The sequence below is a fragment of the Desmodus rotundus genome, chromosome 5 (assembly GCF_022682495.2).
Source record: "Desmodus rotundus isolate HL8 chromosome 5, HLdesRot8A.1, whole genome shotgun sequence".
Lineage (NCBI taxonomy): Eukaryota > Metazoa > Chordata > Mammalia > Chiroptera > Phyllostomidae > Desmodus > Desmodus rotundus.
The window spans coordinates 149,590,352-149,614,270 of record NC_071391.1 but is presented as its reverse complement, the minus strand read 5'-3'; the positions used below and the strand labels follow the sequence as shown (position 1 = coordinate 149,614,270).

Sequence of the window (23,919 nt, the reverse complement as noted above, 5' to 3'; positions counted from 1 at the left end):
GTGGAGTTAGCAGACTGTGGCTGGGCTGGGCACTTCTCCCTGGGGCTGCTTCCCTGCAGGCTTGGGGCAGAGGTTCTGCCCCAGGAGGAAGCAGCAGCATCCCAAGGTGGCTGGGGTGTATCTTATCGCTGCCATTGTTCAGAATTGCTAGCCCATAGTGATAGCAAAAAGCAGAATAACTGTTAGGCAGTTTTATTATTGCTTTTAGGTTCTCTAGAAGTGCACCCCCTCACTGACTGCTCCCAGGGCAGGCTGCCCATTTGCACTGTACGAGGTATTACTAGGTATGCCACGAGTGGGAAAAGCCAGCTTCCCACAGGGGAATTCCAGCCCGGCCCTAGCTTCTGCAGTCAAGTGCAAGAATGAGGACAGGCCGGCTCAGGAAAACTCCATGCCATGGGTGACTGGCCCTTGGAGGTGCCATGTGGCAGCAGGCTGGGTGCCCAGAGGCAGGAATGAGGATGGGAATATTCCAGTGCCTTCCCACCACACAGGTGCCCAGCACCATCCAGCACCCTGGGCCTCACCTCCCTTTGTCTCTTCTCTGTCACTCCCCCTTCCTGCTCTGTCTCCCTTCATTTCAATGACCCAAGCAGGTGCCTGGACCTCTTCTTTTTCCTGACCTTTACCTGCTCTCTCACTCACCAGTCCTCAGCCTCCCTTGCCCCCCACTTCCTCCTGCCATGTGTCCCTGGAAAAGCCACTGAGTTGCAGACAAGATTTCCCTGTCACCAACCCTCCTGTTGCAACCGTCACATCTGCCCAGGTGCTGTCCTGGATGGGCTACAGCTCATTCCCAGGAAGCTCGGATGTCCCTCAGTGTGGAGACAACGCGCACACTAGGATGAGGAAAGAAGTCGTGGAGGATGCTACCGAATGAGAGTAGAAACATGGAGTCAGAAGAAACACGAGCTTGGCTTTGGGGTCAGTGGCCCCGGGTCTGCAGGACCCTACTAGCTGCGTTCGTGGGGATGGCTGCTTGACCTTGCTGGGGCTGGATCTCTTCATGCATCAAATGAATATCATAAAAATACTCTGCGAGATTGCTGCTGACATCCAATGAAATAGAATTTTGAGAATAACTGAAAACTCTGGTGGGACGGAAAGATCAGCAACAGTTTTGAAGAGACGTCCCTCTGAAGCCGGTGTCTTTAATAAAAACATGGACACCGATGGCATCGACCACCTGTGCCCACTTGCAACTTCCTTCTTCTGTCACAGGAGGCATTTGAAATTCGTGGACTTAACATTTGAGATTTCTACTCTCCATCAAGGTCTAGGATGCAAAGTGATCCGGAGTCTCGTGGGGACACTGCTGGAATTGTGTGCCCAAGCTGACGTTTGCAGGAGACGAGGAACAATGAGTGTGCTTCACTGATTGTCTGCAACCCCTCTCCACCTTGCAGAGAATGTGCTGAGTGGTGGGAGGGCTTGGTCCAAGGAATTATGTTAGTACACGCGTAAGTTTAGTCTCCGGAGATGTCTTAACAGGTCTAAAGTCTACTGTGCTCCCATCAACTCGTCTTGTTCTTGTTCCTAAAAAGGAAAATGCGCTAATCCCTCAAGACTAGAGATGGAAGTCTTGCTTACTAGATATAACCAGCAAGTTTTGTGCCAGCTTTCTTAAAAATGTGTGTATGTTTTGGCTATGGTCTCTTCCTTTCCATGTATTCAAATGAGACATATGTTCCCTACTCATTTGCAAAGTGAATCCCTCTAACCTAGGCCTCAATCCCATCCCCCCATCCCCAGTCCCCTGAAACCTGCTTCTTTCCCAGTGTTTGCTTGGCCCAGCACTTTGCTTTTTTCTGAATCTGCCAACCTCCCTCCCCTCTGCCACAGTCATGCACAGGTCCCCACCTTCGAAAGTACTGTCACCTGGTCCTGGTCCTTCTCCACATTCCTTCTGGTCTCCTAGCGTTCTTCACTCCAAGGCTGTCTCTGAGGATCTTCCTGACACTGCTTCCTCATCTGATGCCCATGTTCATTGGACACTGAGGACTCACCTCCGGGCTCCAGCAGCAGCCTGATGCTCTGTCCAGGTACACTGGACACCCTCAGACACAGTGTGTCTTCTGGCCCATCAGCATCCCCCCTCAGCCTGCCTCCTCTCCTCCTCCTCCTCCTCCTCGTTTTCCTGTGTCTGGTGCTTTTGCCCAAACCTTGTGAGTATCTCACTTCTGCCAACATCATCCATGGGATGAAAATGACCCCTTCACTTCTGGCTGGGCTTTGCTCAGTCCTCCCTCAGGTGGTGGCTTAATAGTCATCTCAACAACCTGTGCATGGTCTTATTTGCTGATGTAGAAGCAGTTCTGATCGGGCAACTGACAGCAGGGAGCTGGGAACTGAAACACATCTCCCTAACTCCAGAACTCATGCTCTTGCCTGATTCCACCCTCCCTTGCTACTGCATACCTCCCATCAGCCAATGCAGCCATGGACACAAACATACTGACTTCTCCATGTTCACCAACAAGAGAGACAAGTTTATAACCAGTGGTCACACTTCTCCCACATTCACCCATTCCCCCAATCCTAACAGATGTCTGTCTTAGATCTCCTTCAGGGTAGCTGATGCCGCCCAGAGGATTCTGCAGCCTTAGGAGCGTAGGTGCTCCTCTCCCTGGAGGCCAGATCGTCAAAATTGAGCGGAGCTGAGATGTGGGCGACGTGCATGGCTGTGCTGCTATTGCTGCGGGAGTCCGGGCAGTCTGGGCGATGCAGCTTGGAGCGGTCAGATTAGCGTGATGATTCCCAGGTACTAGAGTGTGGAATATTTAAGACCTAGGACACAGAGTGGCCCTTCCTTTACCTACTCCACGAACTTCAAGATAATGATATCTATCCTCAAAGGACTGCAAGCCAGGCCCAGAGATTCACAGATAACTGCTAAAGGCTTTGGGAAGTCTTGTAACCCCACGGCCCCAGGCAGTGGGGACCTGGACATCAGCATATAACCCTTGTAGGCAAAACCTAGTCCCTTGCTCCCCACGTCTTCCAGCCCTGCAATGTCACCCCTTTCTTACGTGAAGATGAAGCAAAAAGACAATGCAGGGAGTTTGTAGGGGGTTGTCACTGACTGTCAGTGAAATCTCCCTGGTGATGAGAGTCACACCGTCTCAAGTCTTCTGTGAATTCCAGGAGGGAGATGTGTAATTATTCCATCCTCAGTGGGGACATCAATATCTTCATTTCTTAAACTTCCTTCAAACTTATTTTTAACTTAATTCTTTAAGCTTTCTTAAAAGTAACACTTGAGAGCAAATTGCCCTCCCCACCCTCCATTCTTGCCTCTTTCTATCTCCTCATCAATCCATCAGTCATTTTACTGGTGCTCACGGACCCCTACAGTCCGCTGGAACCAATGTCTACCTGACAAATCCATGATGGTGGACAGGAATTTGGGGGAAAAGAGACAGCTTCCTCCCTGGGCACTCAGCCACAGCTATTCATATGCCACAACTGGTCAAGGTTCTCATTTCATTTTATAGCCTGGTTTCTAAGCAAAGGCAAAAAGAGCATTAGACACAGGCTCCACCGAGTGCAATGGGCTGTTCTGAGTGAAGCCACGTCTATTGTACACACGGTAGCATTAACCAGCCCACCTTTGGCCATTTGAAACCTGTGGAGAACAAAGGGAGTAGGGTGGAACGTGGCAGGCAGAAAGAGACAGACACTCACCTGGCTATTTTTACTCATAAGGCCACACATATAAATGTGGTCCCAGGACCTTTCCTTTCAATAATTGTCACATTCCCAGGGCCTCCTGGGCCAGAAATCCCTGTTATTATTTTTTAATGACTACACAGATTGAGTAGGGATTATCTAATTGGCCCACAAAAGGCAGCTTTGAATCTTTGAGCAAAGCTGCTTCACACCATCTGGGACAATCACAGCTGCACGTGGGCCTCAGTCACACCACGGCCACCAATAGCCATACAACTGCAAATGCCACAGTGGCACCCTCTGCGTCTCCATATTCCCAGTGAAAGAGAATGGCCTCCAGGGAACCTCACCTGGGCACGGGGCTTTAGCAAGCAGCCCAGACAAGGAACACAGCAGAGGCCTGCTTTCACTTTGCTCTCCACCTTGGGGGGGGGGAAAGGTGACTTTTCATCAGATTCAGGTGTTCTCAGCTGGGGCCATTTCCCTCACCTTGGGCCACTGAGCATGGAAAGAATGAGGCTGAAAGAGGAAGCTGGAGGGATAAGCTGCTGCAGCAGGCCTGACACACGCTCTGCTAACCCACGCGGCTCGCACGGAGCCTGGAGGGGAAGCAGAGGTGCCGCATGTTACCTAGTTCACCTTCACAGCCGCCCTGTGGTACGGCGGTCTGGTCAGGTTCTATTGCTGCTGCAACAAACTACCACACTAACCTAGTGTGTGGGTCTGGCTGGGCCTCTGCTGAGAGCCCCCCAAGGCCAAAATCAAGGTGTCCGTAGGACCCGGTTCCTCTCTGGGGGCCCTGAAGAAGAATCTGCCTTGAAGCTCACTGAGGTTGTTTGCAGGACTGTTCCCTGCAGTTGTGGGGCGGAGGGTCCCTTTTCCTTGCTGGCTATAGGCCAGGAGCCTCTCTAAGTCCGCACTGCCCCCTCCATCTTTAAACCAGCAATGGCCAAATCAGTCCCTCGCAGGCTGCCAGTGTCTCCGATTTCTTCTGTTCCATCTCTTCTGCCTCCAGCTGAAGAAACTTCTCTGCTTTTAAGGGCTTACCTGTTCAGACTGGCCCCCCTCTGGATAATCCAGGATCATCTCCGCTGTCAATAGCCTTGATCACATCTGCAAAGTCCCTTTCAGTGTGTTCTCCTTGACCAAGCCTCAGCCAGCTCTCTCTTCTCAATGAGGCCTTGACCTTGGTCCCTGTCCTTGTTGAGCCTCCATTCTCCAGTTGTAGCAAGAATTCTACTAATCCAGTTGACAGAGAATCCCTCACCCGTAATGTTCCCTTTTAGTAATTTCTACCCACCGGCCCCCACCCCGGCCCTTGGCTCAAAGAGCCCCCAGTTGCTCTCGTGTTCCTCCAAGCTGAGCCGTATCTCCCTCCCGTGTGGCGCAGCCTCGACACCTATTGTGATAGTCCTGAAGGACGTCTTCCTCACCATCTTAACAAGACTCAGGGTAATTTTTTCTTAAACACAGGGATGACGGAGTGGGTATCTTTTGGAGGAGGTGATTCTCCCTACCTCAGGAAACTGTCTCCAGTTTAAAGAGTTGGAAATAGGCCCAGTGAAGTAAAGTAACTATTTCAGGGACACACAGCTAGTTACAACTACAGGGTTCAAACTCAGGCCCCTCTGATTCTGCAGCCCCTGTTCACGCATGCGCAGGTGTGTGTCCAAGCCTGACGTACCCTGCCGTCCTTGACTGCATCTAGGGATGCAGGAGGTGGTAGGTCCTTTTTGCACCTCACCTCATTTCTTTCCTCAGCACTGTCTTTTGTGTTTGCTATGCTTTAGAAATTGCCCATGCTAAATCCAGAGATCCCATGCTCACACTTCATAGATGTGCTAAGGCCTCCTTCTCCCCCCCGGCCCCCCCGGAAATGTGCACACCCCCCTACACACACACCCTCTTCTCACTGGGCAATAGCTTCCTTTTATCTCTAAAGACCAAAAGCTATGAGTGAGATGCAGCTGGGAGGGAGTAGATGTGTCAGATATATTAGGTGGCCTGTGTTATGCAAATTAGAGTTGAAGTGTGCGATTTTAATGCAAAACAACTTCTGGGGGAATAAAAAGGCTAAAAGCCACATTTCCTTCCAGTAAAGCCTGCTTCTATGTTAAATGCAGACAAAGTTATCAAAACTATTCAGCTCCTGTGAGAAACACCGCGGGAATGAGGCACACCAGGCTCGGGCTGGGGGAGTGCTTGGGAGGCCATCTTTCCCAGGGCAGCTGAGGCTGCTTCCAACAGATCAGAGTGCGGTGGGGCGGGCAGGGGTGGCACGGCGCTGAGAACCCTGGTTGGAGCCTTTTCAAATAAATAACCTCATGGATTTTTGTGAAATACGGTCAGTGCAACATAGGCCGACATGTCTGGAACACCCAGACACCCCGTTTCTTGGAAAGGAAACGCACCTGTACCTGCTGTTGTTATTTTTCTCCCTGGGCTCTAATGCGACGAGACCTGGTTTTACATGGAGCCTCATGGATTGGATGTGTGTTCACCTTTCCACCCGGACGCCCCCTTCCTAGTTTTCTCGATTTTGAACACACAGGGAGTAGTTTCCACCATTCGAGGCCTTAGGGATGAGAAGCTGGAGGAAGGTTCTTGCCTTTGTTCCAGGTTTAGTAGGAGGCAGGGCGGCAGGCACAGATGAATAATCACAAACACACGAGAGGGCTCAGTGCCAGGGTGGAGAGGAGAGCTGGGTGCTGGGGGCACGGAGTGAGGGAGAGGTGGGCACCGGTGTGGGCAGGGAAGGCATCCATGCCCTGGGGAGTTGGCCCCAGAGCCATGTTCCTCAGCTTGGTGGAGAAACAGCACTAGGTTGTTGGAGTATGGGCACGTCAAGGCAGGGCCTCTGGACTGAAGGCTGGAGGGGTGGGCAAGACCAAGGAGAGACCCAGCTGAGGAGTGTGGGCCTCATCCTTAAGACAAGAAGCCACCAGTTGGTGGCTGCTGGGCCTGGGAGGGTAGGAGAGACTGGCACTTTAGAGAGAGAACTTTGGTGGGTGTGTGGGAGAATGCCTTCGAGGGCCGTAGACCAGAGGTGGGGGGTCAATCAGGAGAGTATTGGGATGAAGAAGAGAGGGGAATGGATGTGAACAATGGTGAGGGGGAGCAGATCTCTAGAACTTGGTGACCCGCGCGTGGGGAGGCCCCTCTCACCACACCCTGGTGTGGGACCTGGGACCTGCTTGAGACACACAGCCTCCTTCACTCCCAGAGCCATCCATCCTTTGCAGCTGAAGCATCGCTGTCCAACCGCATGAACCCCCTGCTCATCGCCCCATCCTGCACAGACTCTTCCAAATCCCCACCTTCGCTCACTCAAGTGCCTAGCTGTCCTCGCCCACAGGACTGAAGCTGCTCACACGCTGTACCCACCATCGGACAGGCACTGCATTTTCTCACATCAAGTGCGAAGAGAAAGAAATGCGAGAGCAGGGAGCCGGCTACAACATCGTGGGCTGTTGGGATGGGAGAAAACCAAGTGTTTCCCATGAGAGCTGTCTGCAGTGCTTTTTCCGTGGCTTAAAAATGTTGTGGTGGATTCTACAACGTCTCTCCCACAGCTGTGCAGAAGCCCCTCCCTACTTCCCTACTCAAATCCACACTTGGCAGTGCACCCGACTGGGAGGCCGACTGGATGAGATCTCCGCTTGATGTGAGCAGATGTGTGCCCTCACGGCTATAAAGACAAGGTACTGGTAGGCTGGACCAGATGTGCCGTCACGAAAAGTAACGTGTTGTCGGAGCCCACATGCGGCTGTCCCAGGAAAGAAGGGACATGCGCACTTTGTAGGGCTCAAGAGGGCACAAGCCCTGACACACAAAAGCTAGAGGGAGATGGGCTTTGACTTAGAAGAATTTTTTAACACTTCAACACAAAATTCTCCACTACAGAACATGCTGAATTGTGAAGCAGTGAATACACCACCACAAGCAGCACCTGAGTGGAGGTCGGATGACTGCTGTCTGTCAAAAGGGTCTTTGTAGAAAGAACTCCCTTGGTGGCTGGAAAGAAAGGCTAGAGCACGTTGCTAAGGATCACGAGAGGTGCTGTGATCACCACGACATTGACTGGCTCTGCCCAGAAAGAGAGAAATCTCATCCCCATTGAGAACGCCCAGGGCGGACCTGGCTCCAAGTCCTCCTGGGCCCGTGCAGGCAGCTCTGACCCCAAACCCACAGCAAAGAACCCTTCACGTTCCAGGGCTGGGTCCAAAAAGGGAACTCAGTTTGGTTGGTGCGTGTTGGGGTTTTCTGCTTTGTTTGCTAAGCTTCCAATCCAGGTCCCGTATGGCAGGAGACTGGCTCTCCTGATGGATTTCCCTTCACTGCGCAGTTTGGGAGAACAGATGCTGTGGGTCAGGCCAGCGGCCATAAATTTCTGGAAAATAATTCTTAGTGACTGAGGAAGAAAGTCATAAAACACTCTGGAGGCAGGGACAGGAGAAAACAATGGCAGAGGACAATGCACCAATTACTGCTAAATGCCAGATGATCCCCATGGATCACTTTCCTGGCCTGTGCCCCTGCCTGGAGAGCCCATGCCAAACACAGTGCCTGGGGCACAGAGAGGAGATGGGGCCCAGCATTTGGGGAATCTTCCTCTTCCTTTACTGTGGTTTATTACACAGTTACCGAAGCCTCCTTCACGGCAGACTCCAGACCCAAATCCTTGCCTTTGTGCAGCTAATATTCTAGTCACCACCTGCTGGAAGGAAAGAAGGAAGGAAGGAAAGTAGGAAGGGAGGAAGGAAAGAAGGAAGGATAGGGGGAAGGAAGGCAGGCAGGCAAGCTAACATTTCTTGTGCCGTGTGGTGCCCAGACTTTTACAGACTCACCTCAAAGGGTTGATTTTCACAATGACCCCAGAAGCCTACCCACATAATCTTTTAAATACACAAGGAAACTGGATGGCCACGCAGTGTCATCGGCCCGATGGAACAGGCCTCTGACCGCTCTTGCTGCAAACTGCAGCCCTGCACCTCTGGCCACACCTGGCCCTCTGCTTGCATGGTTTTGGAACCTGTGGCCCAGCCCCTCCACCCCCACTGAAAGATAAGGACAAGATCCCCCCAGAGTTTCTGCAGTGCTCATCCCAGCCCCTCCTCATTAACCCAGTGCTGAGTGCTATATGCCTAGAGCAGCCAACACACGTGACCCAGACGTTTCCAGTGTCACTATCACTCCTGCTCATCATTCTCTTTACCTCCAGTCTCGCTGCAAATCCAAATTCTCATGTCCAGTACTCCTAGCTCATGCCTGCCTCTGGCCCTTGGTGTTCCTCCCTGGTCTTCCTGGCTTTTGGATGTCCACTACCCACTACAGGTCTGCCCAGTCCTCAGCATCCACCTGGTTCCATGGAGCAATTCCCTGGTTGCCTCCCCCCTCCCAGCAGCTGCTGCTGCGGTGCCCCACCTGGTCTTCCCCACAGGAGTAACTTCGTCCCCATCCACTGGTCCTCCACCCAGGCACATGTGGCCCACGGACACAGGTCCTGACCCAGCTCCGGCACACAGAGAGAGTAACTCACCAAAGTTCTCCCCGCCCCAGATGTCCATGTCTGTGTCATATTTCCCCAGGTAATCGAACCAGGATTTGTCCATCACGAAGAGCCCTCCAGCTATGATTGGAGTCCTGTGCAGAGAGAAGGGGAAGGGGGAGGGCCAGTGATGGGAGGGGACCACGGCCACATTCCTCTGCCCTAGCTGTCCGGAACTAAGTCCACGTTTTTACCATTTCTGCTTCTCTTCAGGGAGAGGCCAGTGTGTTTTCCAACTTACCTAAAACACGAACACGCTCCTGGGGTTTTCCCTTTCATGACAAACCTTGCAAACAGCCCAGCACACCTCCCATGGGGGACCAAGACTCACTTAGACACTGGCCACCCCACCAGGCCCTGCCCGGCATGGCTCTCTTGGGAGCTCCCTCTTGGGGGCCACTGACCTGGCAGAGAAGAAAAGCCGAGGCAGCACCTGTCAACAACACATCCATTTCTTAAGACTACGCTCCTCTCCCTTTTCCTCCCTCTTTACCCCTCTGTCATGGGTTCTGTTCCCCTAAAAAACACACTGGGGTCCTACCCCCCTGTACCTCAGAATGTGACCTTACTTGGACAGAGGGCCTTTATAGAGGTAAGTGACTTACAATGCAGGCATTAGTGTGGCCCCCATGGGCCCGGAAGAGAGACGGCAGATCAGGACAAAGCCGTGTATACAGGGCAGAAGCAGCCCAGAGGCAATGCCCCTGCCATGTTCTCATACAGAACAGAGCAGATGCGTCTGTTAACAAGCACCAGTGCCCTTGCCCTGATATCAGCCTCCACTTACTGTGTCGGCTGCCTTGACCTCCCTGGGCTGAATCCTGATATCTAAGACCTGGGCGCTCTGCTCCTGGTGCAAAGGAACCTTTTCTCTTTTCGGAGGCTCAAATGGGACCATCTGGGACCCTCCCATGTTTAGCAGGAAGCATGAGCACATCTTGGTATGTTTGTGTGAGAACAACAATGGGCAACTCCGCAGCACAGGTCTGTCTCCATCAGGCCCCCGGGCCCTCAATGAAGCTTCCCTGAGGGCAGAAACCTCCTAAAATGAAGGCCAAAGTGGTGCAGGCCTGGCTAAGGGCTCTCTTGGTCTCCACCCAAACTTCTGAGCATCTAATGTTGCACACCTCCCTATACCATGTGACAGGGGGAGGGACCAAGTGGGAATGAATCAGCCCACCCCACCCTTGCCCTGACCTACCTAATGGGCTCAGCGGGGTCCAGGCGCCGAGCCTTCTGTTCTGGGGAGAGCTGCTCCCATTGGAAGTGGAGGCTCCAGTCAAACCCTAAAACATAGCACCCACTTGGTTGCTTTGGTTTCTCAGGTGTACCTGCAAAGCTTGCTCATTCTGTCCCTATTCTAGAAGTCCATGAATATACCCAGTTTCCCAGGGAAGCCAATCCCAAGGATAACAGGTCTCACCCCTGCTGATCACAGCTTCCTTCTCTTTCTCTACCTGCTCCTGCCTCTCTGTACCTTCTCTGCTGGCTGCAGTTAGGAACGAAGGGTAGAAGATAAAGAGACACATGAGGGAGACAAGATGGACGGTTACGGAATGTGGCCCTTGGCCAGGAGCCTCGAGAAGGGAGAAGCGGGAGGTCTGGAGGGGCTGAATCACCTAAAGTGACTGGTCTTGGGGTGGGGGCCTGGACAGAGAGCTGAGGTGGGCCTCGAAGAGAGGCTGGTGTCCGATGCTGAGATGCCAGAACAGTTCAGGGCCCATGTAGCCAGGGGGCCTTGCTTCCCTCACCGCCAGGCCCTGGAGTGAGTCCAGTGCTAGAGCTGAGCTCTGGGGGCTGGAGCTGGCCCTCCTCTGGCCCCTCCAGTCAGGCCCAACATTAAGGGCCACATTGGAGCTACAGGTATCACAGGATGCAGGGCCAGATGTTCCAGACACACCACTGGGAGGAAAGATTTCCTCACTTCTCCCCTTGACAGCAATGACTAGGGGGGGGAAAGAATGTCCTTCTGGGAATAAGGCATTAGCCCCACTCACCCCCTCGAAGCTCCGCGGCAGACTCGATGTAGCTGAAGGTGTCCAGGTTGATGATATCGATCACAGGGCACACCACCCGCGTGTTGTCCTGTCAACGGCAGACGCCGCGTCAGTGTGTGGGGTAGTGGGCACCAGGGAGCTCAGTAGGGCCTCCCCCTGGTAGTGCCAGAGACTGGTTTTGGGGCCTTGACCAAACACTTTCCTTCCTGGGTGTCAATTTTCCCATCTATAAGATGGGGTGTTGGACACTGTGACCCCTCTAGTTCTGATGCTGAAAACGCTAAGAGCCTTTCCCTGACATCTGGCATGACGGCCGTCTAAGCGTGGTGGAGACACAGCGGAGGCTGGCTCGAGAGTGATGCACCCTGAGAAGGGGGGCATCAGGAAGGCAGGGCTCCAGAAGTCCTTCACTGTCAGGGGGCACTCAGCTGGGAAGGTGACCCCAAGCCTGCAGCCCCAAGAAGCAAAGCCACTCACCCACAGAGGGAACCTCTTGGAATTTCCAAATACTTTCATTCTGTGCTTTTTTCTAGGCAAGCTGATGAAGAGTGTTCCCAGAGACTCCTACCTCCAGCTGCCACCTGTGGTACTCACAGATCTGTACCTCCAGCCCGGACTGCCCACCTCGCTCCCAGACTCAGACCCAGTGGGCCGGGAGCCACCTCCCACGTGGATCTCACACAGCCTTTCAGTGGCGGCTTCGTCATCATCTCCCCAAATGTGCTCCTTCCTCTCGGTTCCGTTTCTGTTCACAGCCATCACGTACCCCACTTCCTCCCCAGCACTAAATTCAGAAGCTTCATCCCTGCCCATCAATCAAAACTGCTCATCTGAATGAATCCTGCCTCTCCTTTAGCACCTCACACCTGCAGTGGACCCCTAGTCCCTCCCCACCCCATCTCACCCTTTCCCTGTCAGCCCACAGGTGCCTGACAAAGTTGTCTCTCTGGTATGCAAATCTCACTGTGCTGCGCAATAGCTAAAGACTTGAGCTGCCTCCAAGATAAAGTTCCAACTCCTTAGCTGGCATTCAAGACCATCAAAAACGGGCCTGTATCTAGCATTCCAGCCTCATTGCTGGCTCCTCTCCCCAGGCCGCCCTGTTTGTAGGCATCAGAGTCCTCCGGAGGACATTTTCAAAATCTACAAGACAAATTCATCACCTCCTGGGGACTGCCAAGGCGTTAAATATTTTGAATGTTCCCTAGTTCTGTGTGAACTAGGTACACACATCCCTGTACCTGGTGTGCAGGAGGGGAAGCTGGACTCCCATGGGCAGTGTGTGCTAGCCATGAATCAGGGAGCTGACAGCTAAGTATACAGAATCCCGCAGCCGCAGAGGGCCTGATGGGACCACTTCTCCAGTCCCCCGCACCCACCACCCCTGGTCCACACAGGTGGGAACCTCTGCTTCGCCTTGCAGCCTTTTAACTTCCAGGGCCAATCTTCCCTCCGAATGAGGCCGTCTTTTTATTTTAAGCTCAGATTCTCCAAATGCCTGCTTTTACGTTCACAGAGTTGATTTGGCCCTCAGCCTCCCCGTGTGACTCATCCTGATGGTGACAAGGTGCCTCCAAAGCCAATCGACCCACGTGGAAACACATGCTCATTTTCATCGCATTGCTCCCACCCCTGGGCTGTGCACAGATGCTTCCTTCATGGCCAACACAGCTCCTGCCCAGCTGCCACCGTCCTCTGGGGCTCCTTGCAGGCCACTGTCATCATTCATCGGTGTGTGTGTGTGTGTGTGCACCACACACACAAACACACACTGCCGTCCACACCAACATCTACACACAGACATACCCCCAAAGACATTCTTGTAACGTGAATTCTGAAATGTTCTCAGGAGTTCAGAGTCTGACCTTATTCTGTGGGTCTGATAGCATCCTCATTTTGCTTTCGTTTGCTGAGTTTTGGGGATTCTGCAGCTTCACTAAGTCCTATATAGACCCTTGTGCAGGAAAGGATTAACCTTACCCAAAGATGCATTTGGCCCTTGCCCAGCTCCTTTGAGGGAACTTCTAAGCCCTTGAAATGACCCGCCTGTAACAATATCTCTACTTGGTGGAGCCTTGGGCTACACCAGATAGTCCATGCTAACAGTGTGATTTAGGATGAGGGCCTTAGCCACGTGGTACCAACTCAACTTGACCTCTGGAGGTCCATGGACTCCATGGGGGTGATCAGTCATATCTATGTGATGGACCCTTAATAAAAATCCTGGACACCAAGGCTCAGGTGGGCTTCCCTGTGTGGCAATACTCTCTACCTGTTGCCACCCATCCATGCTGGGAGAAGTGAGCAGCGTCTGTCTAACCACTGGGACAGGACAACCGGAAGTCTGTGCCTGGGACTCTCCCTCTGTACCTTTCCCTGTTGCCGATTTTAACCTGTATCCTTCCACTGTAATAAACAGTAACCATGCTTGTAACAGCTTTGTTAAGTTTCAAGTCTTTCTAGTGAACTATTGAAGCTGAGGGTGGTCTTGAGGACCCCCAAACTGCAATTCTGTTTTTTAAAAAAAATCTTTCTTCACTATTTGGAAATAAAAGTACAAAATAAAATGCAAGTTTCTCACATCGTCCATAGGCTTCCCTAGAAGCCAACCATGGGCTGTCTGCAAGGCCGTGGCGGGCTCTGGTACACTCTCCCTGTAAGCGCTGAGGGTTTCTGTCCTATTGTTCCTGTGGCATGTTGATAACAGCATCTGCTTGGAGCCATGGAGACCAGATAGGCAATGAGAGATGTTTGGGGCTGAGTGCTGTGTAGGGCCATGACCTTGAGAAGGGGCTGCAGGAGACTTTCTGAAGGACCCATCAAAGCCAGGACACAAATCTGAGTGACCCTGGGAGAGGGGTCAGTGCCTGCTCTGCTGTCGTATCCCTCAGCCCCAGCCCAGAGCCTGGTGGGCAGCAGGTGTTCGCTTGGCGTTGGTTGACAGAGGCCATCTATTAACTCCTGCTGAAGGCACTGTGTCACGGCTGGCGGCAACACAGGTAGATCAATGACAACTGAGCAAGATGGCCTCTCCCCCTGTAGGCTAAGGGATGGAGGGGCTCTCTGTAAAGATACCCATGCCCATCACAGATCCCCACCTGCATTTCCCAGGAGGCTGTATCTTTAAGGCTACGTCCACGGGTAGGTGAAGCAGGCAGCTGGTGGGATCCTTGGCAGACCCAGAACAAAGCTCTTGTCTTCTCCCCTCCCCCATTCAAATCCACGCCCAAGCCCCGCCCCTCCATGGGAGCCAATGGCCATGGATCACTCCTGCAGTAAAGCCTCTCATTTCTCTACCCATTCATATAATTAAAACCACATTGTGGATGGGCAATCAAAAAACTCCTGGAGACTATCATTCCTTCACTTTGCCAACCAGCAAGCATTATGGAGCACCTACTATGGTTTAGGACTTGTGGCAGGTACAAGGATGCGTCAGACCTTGCAGTCTAGGGAAGGCAGTGGACAGGTGAAGAGTTTCACGTTGAGGTCTCTAAGCTAGCGTGGAGGGAGGGGTGGGGGTCAGGAGAGGATCCTCAGGAGGTGACACTGTGGCAAGAGACCTGGGTTCCTGTTTGGGTTCTGCCATCTAAAATACACATGACCTTAAGCAAATCAGCACATAGCGAGGAACTCTGTTTCTTCATCTACGAAGTGAGAACAAATTAGTATTTGCAAAACTGTCCTGCCTTCCCAACAGGATTTTTGGGATAATTGAGGGTTTGAAGCATATGTAAGCCATTGTTTACATCAATTTACCAAATGCTACAGGATTTAAATTTTTTTTAAATATCTTTTTCTAGTAAAAAAATATGTAGATAAGGAAGGGAAAAAAGAAGCCTATGTTTTCTTTAAAAAACCAGCTTGGTGCTTGTTTCAAGCATCATCTTGTCATTGAAGGGGAGAGAAGGGAAATAGGGATTTTTCCACGTGGAAAACACCAGCCGAGGACAGGTCCGACAGCTCAAGCCAGCCTCTTTCTTATCTCTTTTCTATTTTTGAAAATCCCAAACCCCAATTACAGCTTAAAATTTCTACTTCCACTCAAAAGATCAAATCGCATTCTACTCTGAGACTAGAAAGAAGACTCCATAGGAAGTCTGACTCCATAGGAAAACACATGGAAATGCAGGGTGGCGCTCACCCACACCTCTTATCCTGAAAGGGTTGTCCCAAGGGAGTCAGGGCCTGGCAACAACCTCTGTGGGAGCAGAACAAGGACCCCCAGCCGGGGTCTGCCTGACCAACCCTCTGCAACAAAAGCTTTAGGTCGGACAGCAGTGAGGACCGGTATCTTAGCCTGGGAGGCTGAGCTCAATCTTGGACCTGATGACTCCTGCGGGGGGTGGCCCTAGGCAGCGGGTGACACTCACAGGCAGGAAGGAGGAGATGAAGGCTTCCCCTGCCTACAGGTATGGCTAGCCACCAACGCAGAAATGGGGGCATTTTTCAGACAGGGTTTCTGAGATGGACTCAGACGCCAGGAATAAAAAGGGCCTGGCAGGTACATTAAGGTTGCCTGAGGAAAGCAAACCCCCCTTAACACATCCTGCAGGGACACGTCAGACTGAGGGATCCTATAGGTCAAACGCTGAGTTACCACGTGACCCAGCAATTCCACTCTGTACCCCCCAAGCTGGAAGCAGGCACACAAACAAAACTCCAATGTTCACGGCAGTATCGTTCGCAACAGTAGAAAGGGGGAAGCAACACAAATGCGCATCAGCAGATGAACAGATAAACAAAATGCAGTACTGCATATACTGTGAAGGTGTGATATAATAAGAAATATATTTTTGGCCTTTGTTCCTGGGTCATCAAACACAGCTATTAAAACCCTTGTAACGTCCTGAGCCAATGGGGAGAGAGGAGCATCTTTTGTTCACAAGCCCCTTTCACATACCTGAGTTTATGCTAATTAGGGACTCCTGGAGGATGGGGGCTGGTAGTTGGAGGAGCCAACCTGATTAGAAGGCTGGAACTTTCACCCCACCTCTGTCCCCCTTACCTCTCTAAGTTCCCCCCACCCCACCTCAGCGAGGGCACAGATACTAGAAGGTCCAGTTGGATCATCAATGGGCAATGATATAATCAATCACCCTGTGGGATGAAGCCTCTGTAAAACCCCTGAGCACAGGGTTCTGAGCACTTCTGGGCTGATCAACCAAACGTGTCTGCCTAAGATGGGGTCTCCCTCCCTTGCTGCTCTGCCTGAAATAGGTGCTCACTAAATGTCTGCTCATTTTGAGGCGGGAAGTGAGCCTGCTTTCCTCCCCCTGCAGCCTCATCACCTCCCCATCTCATGATCGTTTCTGAACACTGGGCCCCTACACTGCAACAAGCAGGGTGGCCACAGGAAGTGACCATTTCCCCCAGTGGGTTGTCGTCTGTCAGGGGAGACAGAGAACTAAACCCAGAAAAGAAACTGCAGGGCCGAGTGGGCACTTCTTGTCTGGAGGGATCCCAGCTGGCCAGGCATCCAGGAAAGGGTTCCTGGAGGAGGGTGACCCGGATGAGGCCCTGAAGAGTAAGGGGTTTGCAGAGAGGAGGGGAAGGGTTCTCAGGGACAGGAAGGGCGTGGCCAGAGCTGGAGCAGCAGGAATTCAGCACATGTTCAGAGGGATGGAGTAGCCCAGTGTAATCCTGGGAAGCTGCAGGCTGAGCCCAAAGGGAGGAGAGGGTTTGGAAGGGCCTCTGGAGCCTGGCAAAGCACCCCCACTAAGTGGTCCATTCATAACCACTGTTTCTCAGCCCAGATCCCTCTGCCAAGATAATGCCAGAAAATGGGGGGGGGGGGGTTGTAAACAGCACTCAGTGTATGAGCACCCCCTCCCCCCACTGTGGGGGAAGTGGTCACGGGGTGGGTTTTAACATCTAGGCCCACGTGTGAGAACTCTGTAAACCCACCAAGCTTCCCTCACAGGAATGAAGGAAGTTGGTAAGGATTTCCTAGCCCTCTGGGCAGGTGGCACACCCCAGTTCTTTCACCCTCGCCACACCGCCATTTTGCAGGCAGCGCGGAAGGCACAATTAGAAAGTGGGCAGAGTGGGGAGGAAATGACCACAGCACAGGCAACATCGAGGGTTCCGGTGGGAATATCAGCCCAAGTTATACATTCTCCCCGAGACTGTCCTCATCTGCGAACTGGGGATATAAACCATACCCAACGTCATGTTTCAGAATGGCTGTCGGGCTCAGTAACTCGGGAGAAAGGGGATGCCATGAGTGCTCATCCCCAGCACCAGCCCCCAGCATACAACAGCGCCTTCTGTACATCAGGATGGGGCGGATAGACTTGGGGGAGTATAAAATAATGATGGGAAAATTCCTAATTTTTTTTCACTTTCAAGAAGAATAACTGAGACACGGAGAGAGAAAGAACACAAAGTTCTAGAGTAATTCAAGGACAGACAGAGGCAAGGAATTCAGGTCTCAGCACCCAGTCCACCTGCCTTGGCCACTGGGTGAGGGGGACACGTGGGTGAAGGCAAGACCTACAAATGGAGTGATGAGGCCTGGTTACGTCCGCTGTCTCCTTTTCACAGAGGCACTCACCAGGGCTTCCTTTCGGGAACCTTCTATCGTCTGGGAGAAACGGTTTTGGGCAGTCGGCTCCCTAGGCCAGGAAGCTGTGCGTGAGAGGGGGACACAGAGAGCAGGACCCAGGCCCTGTCCCACCGTTGCCTGCTGTGTGCCCCTGGGCAGGCTGCTCTGCCTCAGTTTCCCCACCTATAAAACTGGGACAACCCTCTGTCCCATCCAACTCCCAGCGGGACTGGGGGCCTATGCGAAGTACTGAGCCTGCAGTGAGTGGGGGCATGGGATCCCTCTGCTGCTAGGTCGGCCTCACTCACCTCTTTGACCCTGTGCAGCAGCGGCTGCAGCCAGTCCCTGTTCACCTCACAGTGGCTGTCAAGGAAGGTCAGGGTGGTGCCCCGGGCAACATCGGCGCCCCGGATCCGGGACCGCACCAGCCCTGCAAAGGGGACAAATGGCCAAGTGGGTACCCAAGTTGCTCCACCTCCCAGCAGGCTCATGGAAGAACCCTTCAGCATTTTCCTCACACGTGGGACACCCCCCCCCCAACATAACACGTACACACACACAGCACCAAACCACGCCTCACCTCCCCAGGCCCCGCCAGCTACCTAGACCCACCTTGCCGCTGGCTATTGCGTAAGCACTTCACCTTGGGCAACTTGATGAGCTCTTTGCAGTCACTGGCTGCAAAGACAAAAGGTTATGTGAAGTGAGCACCTGGGGATGGAGGGGAACCTGAGGAGATAAGGCAGCCTTGCCTGCCATCCCCACCACCGACCGCAGAGGCCAGGGGATGGCCAAGATGAATTTTGGAGCTTCAGACCACAAACTCTTAACACAGGAGACCCTGTTTGTTAACAGGTCTGTCCACAGTGCCGCCCACCACACAGAGCTGGTCCAACTTCCACCTCGCAGGCCATGTGCCAGGATGCACAAGGGACCCGGCTGCAGGCATTTGTCTGGGGTCATCCTCTAGCTTGCCCGCTGCCCCAGCACTTGTTGGGCTCACCACCCCTTGGCTCTGAACTCTGTATTGTGATCCCACCATGCTGGTTTTGCTTCATTGGTTTACCAACGTTAGGCTCTCTGCTTGGCCCGGGACTCTTCTGAGTGACAGCAGAGACTCGCAGAAGCTTTCTTGGGGCCAGGTACTGTTCTAAGCACTTTGAGTGTGTTAACATAGTTAAATCCTTATATAAGCCATATCTATTATTATTATAATCTCAATTTTATAGTCAAGTAAACTGAGACACATCAAGATTAATAATTTCCTCAAGGCATGTACCTAGTAAGATAAGTGACAGATCTAGGATTTGAAGCCAAGCAGTCTGGCTCCAGAGTCCACGCTCTAACAACCAGCCTATTCTGCCTCTGTGTGACTCTAGCAGCATTCCCTCCTCCAGCCTCAGTGCCAGGCTACCTCCCAGCAGGACAAGTGCCTCCCTACCTCCAGCCCCTTCCTCACAAGGGAAAAGAGATCAGGTCCCTGAGGTGCAGCACTCAGGTCTGGTGTGGACCTCCTACACAGCCCACTTATGTATTCCTTCCAAGGTTCCGAGGCTCTGAAACAGATGTGGGTCTCCAGCCTTCCTATAGCACAACCCAGCACAGTAGTGCCTCCAGCACCCATCCTCCAGCGTCAGCACTGGCAGGGACAGACTCCGCTCTCCTGTAACTTGGAGCTGTCCCCAGTGACTCCTGTTTGCTTCCTCTGGTCATCACTGGGAAGGGACGGTCCTGCCTGGGTGTGGCTGACTGCTTGGAACTGTACCCATGGCTCTCAGAAGAGGTGTTGGCACTATTAATATCTGAAGCCTAACAATGCTTCTACAAGTATTGTACCTGTCAAACTGAACACACGGATGCTTCAAAACACCTACATGCTTTTCTTGGGGAAAGAGGATTTGGAGTGTGAGTCTAGGTGGGACCCAGGGTCTTTGATACGACAACTAGGAGACAGTGATGACCGGTGGGTTGCAGGGTTGGAAGGCATGGCCAGGTGATAGGATGTCCCACTGGAGATCCCAAAGACAGAGAGAGCCCACCCAGCCCTCCCATAGAAAGGGTGTGCTAGACTCAGCTCAGGCTCGCAGGTGACCACAGCACTCCAGACAGGAGTCCCCGATGATATAATTGCTTCTGGGCATCAGGGTCAAACCTTTGGAGGTGTAGTTCCCATGCCCAGGAGTGCAGGCCAAGGAGCAGCTGCACGCACGCATGCACACACCAGCTGGTCAAGGATCTACTACGTTTACCTGCTTAGGTCCTCAAAGACTCACAGCAGAGACCCCAAGAGACTGTTTTATAAAGGGGAGGTTTATCTCCTTCTTGAGCCCCTTATGGACACTCAAAGTTTCCATTCCTGCCATAGACCTGGGCTTTCTTCCCTCCCCAGAGAACCGTGGGCTCGCCTCTCCCTGCCACTCAGGGGCTGGAACAGACACTTGTGTCTACAGAGAAAGGGGGCGATGTTACTTACGGTCGTTGCTGAAGTCGTCCACTAATATGATTTCTTGGATCAGATTCATAGGGGTGCGGTTTAATACGCTGTGAGATGGGAAGAGGAAAGATCATTATGACTTCCAGTGGCAAGTACAATATATGTGCATTAAATTGAGTTTTAAACAGGCACCAATGCATTGGAGGAATAAAAACTCTGAGCGGCCAAAGAGCTTGCCAGGCCCACTGCTCCCCTGGGAGCCCCTGGCAGAGAGCACTGCTTTGCGGATGGCGATGGCCCACTACCACCCACCCGGCTCCCAGGCACACGTACAGGAGTCGTCCTCCACAGCCCTGCCTCTCCCTGACACCCCACCCCAAATCAGTGCCCCAGACGGGCTGGTTCGACCTGGAAACATCACCCAAGCCACTTTCACCTCTTATCCCTGCTCCAGCCTCTTGTACAGTTTATTACAGTAGCCTTGACCTGCCCAGGCCACCCTCCCGTGGCCTCCAGAGCGAGCTTCCTGAAGCACAGATCTGATCTCTGATTGTGTGACTTGCCTCGCTGATACAAATATATAATTTGACAGCCTCCCCCAGGGGATCCCCACTATCTACACCCCAAACCCATGGCATGCTCTTCAAGGCCAGTCACAGCCTAGAGCCAGCTCCTGTTTCTGGCCGTTCACACCCAGGGTCCTTATCTAGAGACACCCTGTTCTTTCCCACCCCAGAGCCCGCTTCCCTACCACTGTCTGTTGCTGGAGATGCTCGTCCTCTGCCACAAGGACCAGTGCAAATGTCACTTCCTCTCTAGCAGCTTTCCACCCCACTTAGTGAGAATTAATTGCTTCCTCCTCTGGGCTACCTCAGCAGTTTGTATCTGAAGCTTCCTGCGGTTTTCACTGCTGCCTGACTCTGCGGGTTGGTTTTGCTGACCTTGTAGATGGTTAAACCCCCAGGGATGGATCACATCCTTGTCAAGCTCCCTCTGTATCACCAGAGTCCAGCACAGCCCCCTTCCTTGGCCCTTAACTATCACCTCCAGAGACACTTTGTGCACACCTACTATATGCTTGGCACTGGTTATATAATGAGAACAAAGGAGACATAGGCTCTGCCTTCCAGAGGCCTGTGGTCTAGCAGCTACTTACTACAGGCTGTGTAAACCTGAGTAAGTTACTTCACTGTCCTGCGCAGTGAAGTCTCTCCATCTATAAAATGGGGATAATAATAGCAGCGGCCACTTCAAAGGGCTGCTGGGAGGATGAAAGGAGAAACCGTATCTGAAGCATTCAGCAGGATGTCTGGCACAAAACGATGAAACGCGGTAGCAATGACTACTATTTGTGCATCATCCTGATGATTTTTGAATTGACTTTGTTTACCAGGACAAGGCCCAGGGTTTGGAGTCCACTCTGGGTGTCAGGCCTGACTGAGACGGCTGGATCCCACTTCTCCTGAAAACCCCCCAAAATACATGTTCTCTCGGAAACATTCTTGGGCCACAGCGCCCACCGCAGGATGCCCAGAGCCACCATGTGTTGGGGAGGCGGTTCAGATGGGTGGGGCCCAGGTGCTGTGTGCGTCCCTCCTCTCAGGAGGACCCTTCTGAGCCCTGTTTCAGGTGAGCCACTTTTCTAAATAGACTGCAGAGATTCTCCAGCACAACCTTGCCTGGAGCTACCTTTATTTATGAAGGCCTTAATTCTCACCATGGCAACGGCAACAGTGTAAGGCAGAGACGAGCCCCAACACCAAGCCTTGAGTCCGCTGTTGGGAGGTGAGAACCAGGAAGGGCAGGAGGTGGTGGAAGGAGACTCTCACTGTGATCATCCCAGGAAAACACAGGCAAACTCAACAACCAGCCCTCTAATCAGAAAGGGAGGTGGAAAGAGAGGGAAAACCTGCTTGAAGAATACCCTCTAATGAGGTTTGATTATGGCTGTAGCTTCTGCATGTGATTCCCCAAATCCCTGCCGGCTCTTTGAAATTCAAGAGTTCTCTTCTGCGAACATCAAAAGGTAAATCGCGTGTGGCTCTGCACTGGTTGAACTGAGAGATGATTAGTGAATAAAAAATATCCAGAGTTTAAAAAAGAAAAAAAGAAATCGTCAGCAGTAAGTGCTAATTAGACCATTTCCTGGTAACACCTGGCTTGTTTTTGCTCCTCTAATCAGAGCAATTGGAGTGATGGGGGCTGCGGGAGGGGGCCTGCTCCGTAAAAGGGGCTCTGGGCTGCGGGGGCAGGGGCTGGGCAGGTGCTCTTGGCTCCTGGGGTGGCTGGTGAAAGAGAAAGGTCCAGGTCAGCCCAGGGGGCCCTCTCTTCGGCACACCCCATGCCCATTCCCACCACCCCGCCCCTGGCTGCTCAGGTCTCTCCTTTGCTCTCGTTGCTTGGGCCAGCACACCTCACCAGCCCCCTCCACAGCAGAGCCAACCCTTCCTTTCCTCAGGGCCCAGATGAGCATGTTTTTTTCCTGGTTCAGCCCCTGGTGCTGTTCCATGCCCTTTCCTTACACATGGGAGCCTCAGCATGGGAGTGAGTGCTCACATCACTGGCATATCCAGGTCACACAGTGCCTGGGAATCAATCTCTAACTGAGTCTCCTACACACACCTCACATCTCTGCCAGAGGACCAGGCAGCCATGTAGGCAGCTTCTACACCTTCTGCTTTCTGCCTTCACTGTGAGGTCCATATGGAGCGCCCCAGAGGCAGCGGTCAGGGCAGTGTGGGCAGTGTGGGAGGCCAGGCAGCCTCCACCGCCTCCTACCTGTGCAGTCCCGAACAAGACGCCGGGCTGCCTGCCTTTCCATCTGTAATTATATTTTCCTTGTAAAGGCGGGCGATATTAATACTTGACCTACTTCACAGGCTTTTGTGCGTATGAAATGAGGAAATGTATTTGAAATTGCTTTGTGAACTCCGTGGTGCTATACGCAGGCAGGGTTTATCAAACGCTTTATAAATGCCAGTTGAATGAAGACCCCAGGCTGGTAGAGCAGTTGACTCGTTCTGGAGCCAGACTGGTTTGGGCTGAGGCACTGTGCCTGTCTGTCCATTCACCAGATTGAAAGCTGCGGTAAGTACTGAGCCCACAGTGCAACTTCCTCAGCGGCACGATAGGCCCCTAGCAGGTGCATGGCGCACGGCGGCTGCTCTCGGAATCTGAGTGTTGATAATGAGACAGGTTCTCCAACTGTGACCCTGGAGCCAGTACCATCGGCTCACCTAAAGTCTTGTTAGAAATGCATCTTCTTGGGCCCACCCCAGACTTACTGAGCTAGAGTACCTGGGGACAACTCCTCTGGGATCCTAACCCCTACTCCAGTTTGAGGCTGCATTAGGATGCTGCTGCCTACCTGCTGGAGGCACATCACCTGTTCTCACCTGTATAGGCTCAGTTGGTACCAGGTATTGTTTCGAGGCCTTTAGCTACCTGAGCTTATTCACTCTTCTCCACAGTCATGCAAAGTAGTTATTACCAGTAGCCCTTGTTTTGCAGAGAAAGAAACTGAGGCAGGGAGGTGAAGGAGCGTAGGCAGGTCACACATTGGTAAGGGCTGAGCAGGCAAATCTGGCCCCAGAGTCCAGTTTCTTAACCACCTCAACCTGAGAAACTGCTCCTCTAAATCTAGGACTTTACAAAAAGCAACAGGAAGGAGACTCAGGACATAATGTATAAATGGTGCAGGCTCTGGAGCCCCCGTGGGAGGTGT

The 23,919-nt window shown here is 52.6% G+C and overlaps 1 protein-coding gene across 2 annotated transcripts in view; it reads right to left on the bottom strand.

Moving 5' to 3' along the window:
• GALNT14 (polypeptide N-acetylgalactosaminyltransferase 14) overlaps positions 1-23,919 on the bottom strand; it is a 188,827-nt gene that overhangs the window by 19,323 nt on the left and 145,585 nt on the right. For both annotated transcript variants that reach the window (XM_024553028.3, XM_071221632.1), the window contains exons 4-9: positions 20,235-20,302; positions 18,374-18,439; positions 18,070-18,191; positions 11,215-11,302; positions 10,419-10,503; positions 9,209-9,312 (exon numbers count right to left, since the gene is read on the bottom strand). In XM_024553028.3, the coding sequence (XP_024408796.2) occupies positions 9,209-9,312; positions 10,419-10,503; positions 11,215-11,302; positions 18,070-18,191; positions 18,374-18,439; positions 20,235-20,302 (533 nt within the window). The remainder of the gene's footprint in view (positions 1-9,208; positions 9,313-10,418; positions 10,504-11,214; positions 11,303-18,069; positions 18,192-18,373; positions 18,440-20,234; positions 20,303-23,919) is intronic.